The 9,470-nt window shown below is 34.7% G+C and overlaps 1 protein-coding gene across 3 annotated transcripts; it reads right to left on the bottom strand.

Moving 5' to 3' along the window:
- Window positions 1-1,390: 1,390 nt before the first annotated feature.
- Window positions 1,391-4,255, bottom strand: LOC141428650 (uncharacterized). Of its 3 annotated transcripts, XR_012451453.1 has the most exons (5): window positions 4,015-4,255; window positions 3,306-3,382; window positions 2,984-3,192; window positions 2,542-2,695; window positions 1,391-1,712 (listed from the first exon to the last, which is right to left on the bottom strand). XR_012451453.1 is itself a non-coding variant. In XM_074088659.1 (4 exons), exons 1-4 carry the CDS (start codon window positions 4,160-4,162, stop codon window positions 1,679-1,681), a joined length of 432 nt encoding a protein of 143 aa, XP_073944760.1. In that variant the 5' UTR covers window positions 4,163-4,255; the 3' UTR covers window positions 1,391-1,678. The 3 variants fall into 3 exon arrangements, 2 of the variants coding, with proteins under 2 accessions (XP_073944760.1, XP_073944759.1); XM_074088659.1 differs by lacking the exon at window positions 2,984-3,192 and having other exon boundaries at window positions 1,391-1,731; XM_074088658.1 differs by lacking the exon at window positions 2,984-3,192.
- Between the last annotated feature and the right edge of the window lie 5,215 nt (window positions 4,256-9,470).

The raw sequence follows: 9,470 nt of genomic DNA, 5'->3' as shown, positions 1-9,470 counted from the left end.
GAAATAATTACCTAATGTTTGACGCAGTAAATTCGCTCTACGATTAAAAGTAGGTTTTTTACATTGAAAAGAAAGAAGGACCGAAAATATTTTTATACGAAATTGTCGCCGTAATCACTAAGCTATTTATTTTATGTCAAATTGTGACAGTTCGAACGAAAATATCACCCTGTTATCATAATTTTGACTGGAACTATGAAAGAGCCAATTAAATAAGAGCCAATATACATATAAGCATAGTCATAACATAAACAGTAAGTATGATTCTATCCACAAATTTGTTTGTTTTTATCTCCAAATTAGCGATGAAACTTACTGAATAGGTACATGCAAACGTTTATGTCATGTGTTATAATAAATATAATTTTCTTACCTCAATCATTGCCTAACGCCTGTATTTTCAAATAGGAACCCCAGATGTGAACGGAAATGATGTTTACGAGCAAATCGCCTGCGCGCGAAATGCATTACGTTGCCGCAAATTACGGTGCAATCTCGACATCTGCGACGATTTCCACGTACCTACCTACGTCGTTAGTTACCTGACCATCTTTTCCATAAAACGTGTTATCACAATAAGTTAGACAACCGTTGCACATTTGTCATGTCATGTCATGTCACGAAGAATATTATTTTGGACATGCTAAGAAGACGTGTTTCAATTATAACAAATAACTAGAGTTTACCCGCGGCTCCGCACGCGTAAACTATCTGGTAGTAGTTACAGTTGAAATTCCGGGATTTTACAAAATTCCTGTGAGAAATCCCAAAATTTATATCGTAATCTTCATTGAGGTGTTGTGTTAAGAACAACTATCCCGTGGGAATATTGGAATAAAAGTGGCCTATGTGTTATTTCAGACATCCAGCTATCTAGGTACATACCAAATTTCATGACTCTAAGCCCAGGGTAATCTGGCGCGCGGCAATGATTCGGTAAAGAGCTTTACAGACTGCAATGCAGGATAATGAATCGATTTATTTTTCCCTGAATGGCAATACTGACGTAGATAATAATAATTTTGCTTAATATACAAAATGTTCACACCCAATATCATATTTTCTCAAGTTTTTCGCGATTCCCAAGGCCAAAGAATCGAATTGCTTTAAAATTCCAGAGAAATAATGCGTTGTATGGGAGATACGTGTCGAAATGGTGTTGTAGAGCGCCATACTGTTCTTCTCGTTTTTTTGTCCCGTTCTGGCGGTTCACTTTTATATTATAGATGCCACATCAATGCCACATAATGCCACAATGTCACATCGTAAATCAAAGTAAAAAATGCTCGTTTCCTTTGTCACCCTCATAAGATGTGCAATTTAATGCAAAACAAGAAAAATAAAACAGATTTTTTTCAAATTAAAGAGTAAGTATATTTTAAGTCAAGGAATGGTCTTTTTACGCGAACATCAAGCCAATTATAAACTGAATTCAAAACTTAATTAATTATTTTTGACACTGCGTGTAAAATAAACGTGAGCTGGAATTATAAATGCAGTACGCTGCTGTTCTTAAGAATAATTTTTGATACTAGACTTAGTGTACGCAATACTTAATCAAATATTTTCTGTCTTGATTAATTTAAAACATTACTAAGTAGTTTCTGTAATTGATGGTCTTTCAGCGTCATTGGTTTCGTCTGCTATCTCAGCTTCAATTTTTATTTCTCGGTAAAAATTAAAAATCACCAACCATAAGTAGGCATGCAGTGCTGGAATGAGAAATGTCAACTACAGGTTAATTAAAGAATGTCTACAAGGCAGAGTCTACGAATGTCGAGCTATGAGCAGTGATACCGAATCTCAGACCCTATATACTACGAAGTGCAAAATTCGAACTTCGTATTCTGCCCTCCCGCTGACGGTTATTTAATACGCAAGTGAGAGAGACGTTACGAATACGAACTTTGATTTTCGAATTTCGTAGTAGTTAGCAGAGCCCTCGAAAGATTACACCGTAAAATGGAAGAGGTATCGAATAAGATGTCATCGAACATAATGGGTACAAATGCGACGGAAAAGTTGCAATGCACTAGTTGAAAGCGGTAAGTAATCAAAATCAAAAGTATATTCTGTAAGTGAACCACAAAAGTGTTTTTAAAAAAAATTGTGAAGTAAATCTATCCACTAACAGCATTTTCGGAAATTCCATTACTGCCAAGAAGATTGTGCTGCAAGAAACTTGACAGAAAGTTTTTTTTTTCAGAATAAAAATTATAAAACTCACTTAACTAATACAAGCAAAAAAAATTAAAATAAAATAATGACAAATCTCTACGATTTTCGGGGAATTTTTCTCAAAAATAGTTTGGGACCACAGTGCTAAATATTTTGCCTCCTTAAAAACAATACAAATTTCTTGGGTGGCATCATTTAGGTTCGGACCTAAATTCTTTGCCGAACATAAAGGCATAGACTCTCTTCAAGTGCCTGTGTATTTTAAAAGTGGTGCCACCAGTCCAAGTAGAGGAAACAATAAATATATTTGCAGAAATCATACCATAAATAATGAAACTACGTACACAAAAATTTAAAACTCACTCAAATAAAGAACACCAATGACAGTCGTGCAAGCAGCTTTCACTTTGGAGTCGTATTTGTAGAATTTGACTATGGCGAACGGCAACGCGAATGATAGAATGAAGCCAACAATAACGTCCAACAGAACACATGGATGCATCAACTCTGGACGAACCTGGAAAATAGACAGACACTTAACCTTATACTTATAAATACTACTAATCTTATACTTAATAGTATAAATGTAAATCACCGGATTTCTAGACGAGAATTTGGAATTAGGAAGCACAAGCCTCAACGCACACACTTAATTAAAATCTTTAAGTATTGAATAGTGCAACTTAATTAAAATCTGTATTTGATATGTATAAATAACTATGAGTTTACAATCATCATCTTAGCCGGAAGATGTCCACTGTTGAACAAAGGCCTCCTTAGAATGCCACAATGATCAATAACTTACCATCTGAATCTATCGGTCCTCGCAACTCTAGTGATGTCATCGGCCCACCTAAGGAGAGGCCCGCTAATGCTAACGCTGTTTCTTCTGATTCGTGGTCGCCACTTAAGAATCTTTCTCAAATACGACTCTCTGGTCTTCAAACGATAGGGTCCTCCCATTGCCGCTTCAATTTATAGCGTTTGCAATATTACGTAATCAGCATCAAAAACCTAATTAGCATCAAAAATTCTCTCCTCTCTGAGAAACTCCCACATAGACTATTGGAAGCAAAGATGTGAGCTATATCGTAACTACACGTGAAACGAGATCTAAGTAAGATTACCTTTTTAATACCTAAGACGAATAAACTGCAGAAAGTTATGACTACAATTGAAACAAAAGTAGTACAAATCTGAAGCGCTGAAATTAAAAGAAAACTTGATTATGTAATTTACTAATTTTGTATAATAACTAAGATCGGCTCAAACATCCTCTGGATAAACACAGATAGCAACAAATGTAATTCCATATTTTTTATAGTCAAGAAGAATTTAATGTTAACAAAGTTGTTTCACTACTGTTTGTTGTTGTTATTTACTATAATCGATGTCTGTACTGCGATAGAAGTAAAATGCATTAGCTAAAGTTAGAATTGCCACTCCATCTTAATATTCGTAGTACCTCAGCTCATTTATTACTAGTGCCTTTTAATCGAAACTTATATGTTTTAATGTTTATTTGGGCACAAACGGTTCATTATTCTTAAACCAAAACATAGTTACAATTCGCATTAACCAATGAAGCTACCACCAGTTATTAATATTATATCGCAGAACCTTGAGATACAGAATAAGCTTATAGTTATGGGTCTGTCGGGCATCCTGTTTTATGCATATTTGTCTGTTTTAAGCAAATAGATTTGTGTTGTTTTTCAGCTGTGCTTCTCTTATACGGAAAACTATAAATACCTACGTTACAGTTTCTCTAAATAATTTTGATTAAGCAAACAACTCGTTTGGGGAGACCTCTAAGTTAATAGTTGAATTACTTACGGAACAATTTGTCCTTAGGTAGCACATTTGAACCGCTAATGTGATATACAGTTATAAGTGCTGCGACGGATATAACAGTGTAAAGTGTTGTCACTGCCATGGACCCGGTGCGTAAACTGAATCTTCCAAAGAATTTCTCTATCCGCATACATGCCCTGGTGTAAAAACATTCAAAATTAACTTATTTATTCATCATTCGTAAATAAATAGCGAAATAAATCAATGTTACATTTGCATTGACAATTCGTGAAATGACAATGTCATACAATCTGTCATTTTTAAGTAGTCTATTTTTGTAAAGGATAAGAAAATACATAAACAAATAATATCAGGAAGCGTAACTCAGAACAAATTCCACACAAAAAGGTGGCCTACCTAAAACTAAAACGACTTATGATTCAAATACGAAAGTGTAGTTTCGTGTTATTTCAATAACAAAATAGAAGCAAGATAAAAAGGTTCATAACAAGTTTCCATTAAAATGGGGTTCTAATTTTGGTGGCCATTTATTTTTATGTTCCGTTCTTTACAAATAGGTACCTACAATTAATTAAGAATGCTTACAGTAACTTACTCCAATAACTTATTTCTATTTCTATGCTAAGCCCAGTTACGTAAATTATTAATTGAAAATCCATAACGTTTAGGCCACTTTAGCACGTAAATAACATTTAAGTAGTCAGTTAGCGACTGTTGGTGGAAAAACGAATAATTAACATCAATTACGAACGAATTACGTCGAGGTGTTTTGAAATACGGTTTTGTATAATGTTACCCTCACGAAAATTAAATGTTTCTTGCGCAAGGGCGACTGAGGCTTGTTTGCTACGCGGGAAAATTGCGAGTTTTACACTCTGCTTTTCACTTCGATTGCGAGGAGATGAAAAAACAACAGAGGGAACATTGTTCACTTACTAAGGTATCTTTTTTTTGATGCATTGCTAATATGATTATAAATATTTAGTTTTATTAATTTATTTTAAATTTTATTTTAATAATTGTTAAAAAAAATACATTGGAACTTTTTTTGTGGCTGTTTACTTTATGCACTAGAGCATAAAAAGTCATTTTATATCGCCTAGATCCAGCGTAAACAGGAACTTTGCGATGGATGAGAAGTGAAAATTATTTTTGCAGTTAAAGAAGACAAATACTGTCTTAAAACTAATTAAATTAATATTGGGTTAGTCTGAATGAACACTCTTATGACGGCCCGAGAACCCAGTGATTAGTAAACCCGACTGTGAAGCTTAGGTTCCGAGTTCAATCTCCAGTCGGGGTATTCAGTATTCAGTATTCAGTATACGGTATAATATTGGGTTAGTCTGAATGAACACTCTTATGACGGCCCGAGAACCCAGTGATTAGTAAACCCGACTGTGAAGCTTAGGTTCCGAGTTCAATCTCCAGTCGGGGTGTTAAGTTGTTCAGAATATTTATTTATACCCTTAAAAACTATTTAAAGATTTATGACTTTATGTTTCCATAAATTGGTCAGTGTTCAAATGTAGGTACGACGCTAAAGGGCTGACTTCATTTTTAATCAAAAATTCAGATGATAAACCTTTACAGAAGTGTTCAGTAAAACTAACCCTACTATTTTTCGAATTTATCCAGATATATTTTATTAGAGATTGTTATTATCTCATATTTTCTATTAAGCTACAATCGACAGTAGGTACATAACAGGCATTGCGTTTCTAATTGAATGCAGTCAATAGACCTAAAAGTCGGTCTGTTCAGTTTAAGTACATAATTTAATAGGCTTTAGCAGTATAACAAAAGCATTCAGCTCGTGCTCCAACAATTGGTCGGAACAAACGGGAAGGCTCTCCGAGTGGCATTCGGCATACCTTGACTAAAGGGTCCCTAGAGACGCGTGAGTAATTTATGAATAGCACCAAGATACATGTCTCTATAAATTATTCCCTCCTGTAATAGAGCACCGTGTGCTACAAAGCTCGGATCTAAGGTAATTTAAAATATGCAGGTAAATCTCTCCAGAATTCTTAAGTAAGCCCTTTTCAAATTTACGCAACAAGCGATTCATGCCCCTTTGAGGTTACCTACTGAATACTTTCACATGAAAATGTTTTATTTCATAAATATGTATTCAAGTTTTGTTCCTTTGATCTCGCATACAATTTCAAAACATATATTTGTCGCTTAACTCTTGTAATTCATTAAATTTTGAACGAGAAAACACATTAAGATTCTGACCAGACTGTTATTCAATCTGTGTTGGGGCTGGCATTTACGTTAATATAATTTGTAACTGTCATCCTTTGTGACAGCATGAATTTAAAATCTTAGATATATTAAGGGAAAACTTTATATATTTCAGTTCTATTATTTTATTCAAACTTTTATGACATGCAATACGTGGTCTTTGTTTGCTCTTTACAACATATAATCAGTGTCAATGGAAATGTCTTTGTAAATCGCATACTATTTTTACACCTTAAAGCATTCCCCTTTGATTTCACTCCTCTGTCGCTCGAGGGTTTAAATTTAGTTTCCCCTCCAGGTCAAACACCTGCAGCGAAGGCACTGCGATGCAATCGCATGCCTCCTTGAATATCCTATACCTTCATACCTATAGAGATATTAAGACAAGTTTATATTGATGACATAGTCAATTAATCTAGGCAAACTGGATACAACGGCAAAGCCAAAAGAAAGATCATCTTTTTCAGTCCATGTATTTTGTTAAATTGTGATTTTAGGAACTACTGCGAACATTAAAAAAATCACAACTAATTTTTATAGTTGGGCCAATCAACTTTTTCACCGACACTAATCTGTCCGCGACATTTTTCAAAAAATTGCATATTTTTGTAAGTAAACATGTTTTTTCTGTAATTTAATAGATGGTGTACAATATGAATAATATTTATTCGTGACAAACAAAACAACAATGGATAAAAGAAATTTATGCATGTCACGAAATGAAATCAGCAATTTGCTCTTGCGAACGGCGCTATGAGACCATCTGGTCATCATACATTAATGAAACAGTGAAACCGATACAACCATACGACAAAAAAAATTACAGTTTAAACATGCTAATACATGCTATCTTACGTAAGTTCAACCTATTAAACCGTGAAATATCTTGTTGGAAGTATTTACGATTTTTTGGTAACGCAGGAGACGCCCAAAGTGTGGGTAAAATAGTTGATTATCCCAGTTTTGTGTTTGTACGAAATTTTTAACTAGGTACCTACAGTACAAAATATCTCCACTTTGACACGATAACGTCTAATCCGGCTTTTTATATTAGACAAGGTAAAAAGCTTGATAGTAAAAAACAATACAAATAGTAATTTGTCGTTATTTGTTTGTAATTTATCTTTACGATTTAAAACGAAACATCCCGAGTGTCAAAGTGGAAATAATCGTAGTGTATACATTTATAACGATTAAAAAATTTAGGCACATCTTAATTAATTTGGCTGAAAATAATAAATAGTGTACTTAAATTATGTGCTCTAACAATTTAGATGTAATTTTGTGTTGGAAAGTTTTGTCTTAATAGTTGATCTAGATAGAGTTTATCAGGAAAAAATAACTTTTTCAATAAAATATGCAAGAACATTATTATTTTTACGTTATTTTACAAAATATTGAGGCATTATCGAACCAAACGAATCGTAACTACTGTGAAACCCTTTTAATATCGATATACCTACTCTGAGAGTAATGCCAAAAACGTTTTACGTGAATTAAGAATGAAATGATTCCATTGTACCTATTTGCAATTAATAAAATAGGTACTTCCATCAGATCGCAATGCGAAGCTCAGTCGTTCAGGCACTTATTTTAATTTGTCGCAAGTGTAAATTTACATTTCCAAGATAATAGGTAGACGAACAACGAAATTACCTTCCGAATTAATCATCACAAATCTCCAGCGGAAGTAAATTTTGCAGTAAGAGTTAATTACATTAAGCTGGGTGTAATAACAGGCTTACTGCGATTAGTTGGTCGACGCCCGCTTGTTACCCATCATCCTCAACTTCCGCTTCCGTACACTTATTACAAAACCTCACAGGCCCACCTTAAGGACAACGTCTATCTCTAGATACGGTAAGGGAATCTATTTCCCTAATACGCTGCGACCGGAGCAATTTGTTTTACAGTCAACATCAAGCAGTTTAGGGTGTGGGTACTCAATTAAGTATACGAACACCATGTACCCGTGTAGTCCCGTCGCTACATTAGTTGAAAGCCATCAGTGGTTTACATTCCCATGACCTTATGCATTCTACGGGATTATGTCCTGTAATTAATCGTGAATCACTGAAAAATGACGCAAATATAATATATGATGACTAGCTTGTCTACGACGGATTCAGTCTGTGTTACTTAAAACATGAATAAAACGCCAATAAGTCTAAAACTCAACTTAAAAATTGTAAGTAAATTTGTTTTTTTTGCGCAGTATCGAGGATTATTAGATGAAATTTTATTTTTCTTATCCAGTGGGTATTTTACCGTTGAATTAACAAGAGCTGATGATAATTGTGTGACTGCTAGCAACAGGCCTCCACTTAAAATGAGAGGACTTGAGCTCCGTGGACTGGAAACTTCACTCATAATTGATGAAACTGCTTCACAGATGTGTGCAAGTATCCTTGCGACATGCTCCTTCAAACAGTTCATATTACATTGCAAATTCAGCGCGCGCTACTAACGGGGTTCGAATTCGCAATCTCTACTTGTGAGGGCATGTGACCACTAGTTTACTACGTCTTTTTATAGTATGAATTAAAAAGGCTAATCATACTCTTGTTACAATTTGTATTAGCTTGCTAACAAGAATAAATCAAAATTATAACAGATACTCGCATACAACTTTTACCCCAAAACTTTGTATAACAAGACAATGCTTTCCCTGCTGGCCTGACAAATGATATTCATTTCTCCTCTTATAATTGCTTCCTGCTGTCGTTTACTATGGAGGAAGCTTTTCTGTATTGGCTGGCCATCACTCAGTGAATCCCCACACGGCAGTATCGCGACCGGCGTCTGTAGGCCATATTAATGGCCTACCTGCCCCTTGACTGTGACGGATGGGGGCGACCCGCCGACCTGACACCCTTCCGAGCCTATTTCATTACCAGCTAATGCAGGAACAGTAAATGAGTGCACGTGAGGTTGATAAACTTAAAAATTATCATCTCACTTTTCACCGGGGGTAATAATTGCTTTTTCATCTCAGCACCTCAAACAGGCAGGTTTTGCTATGAGAAATCAGTGAGCAAAATACTCCGTGAGACAAGGTAACTTTTTAATTACCTATTTTTTTTAATGCTGAGTACAGTGTTTGTTCTACTCACTGAATTCCAAATATTTGAACTTTACTTTGATCTGTAATTTCACTTCAACACGAAAAAAGCGAGAGATAGGATCAAATAGGTTGATTGCTAATAAATTTTTTGATATTAAAAATA

Source organism: Choristoneura fumiferana, chromosome 6, assembly GCF_025370935.1.
Source record: "Choristoneura fumiferana chromosome 6, NRCan_CFum_1, whole genome shotgun sequence".
Classification (NCBI taxonomy): Eukaryota; Metazoa; Arthropoda; class Insecta; order Lepidoptera; family Tortricidae; genus Choristoneura; species Choristoneura fumiferana.
This window is presented reverse-complemented; position numbering and strand designations above follow the sequence as displayed.

Bases quoted from the DNA above. Each gene is read 5' to 3' on its own strand.
- LOC141428650 (XM_074088658.1), bottom strand. From the start codon at position 4,162: ATGCGGATAGAGAAATTCTTTGGAAGATTCAGTTTACGCACCGGGTCC. The intron at 3,383-4,014 runs GTAAGTAATTCA...TTTTAATTTCAG, and splicing joins ACCTAAGGACAAATTGTTCC to CGCTTCAGATTTGTACTACT. The intron at 1,713-2,541 runs GTGAGTTTTAAA...TTCTCATTCCAG, and splicing joins CATTGGTGTTCTTTATTTGA to CACTGCATGCCTACTTATGG.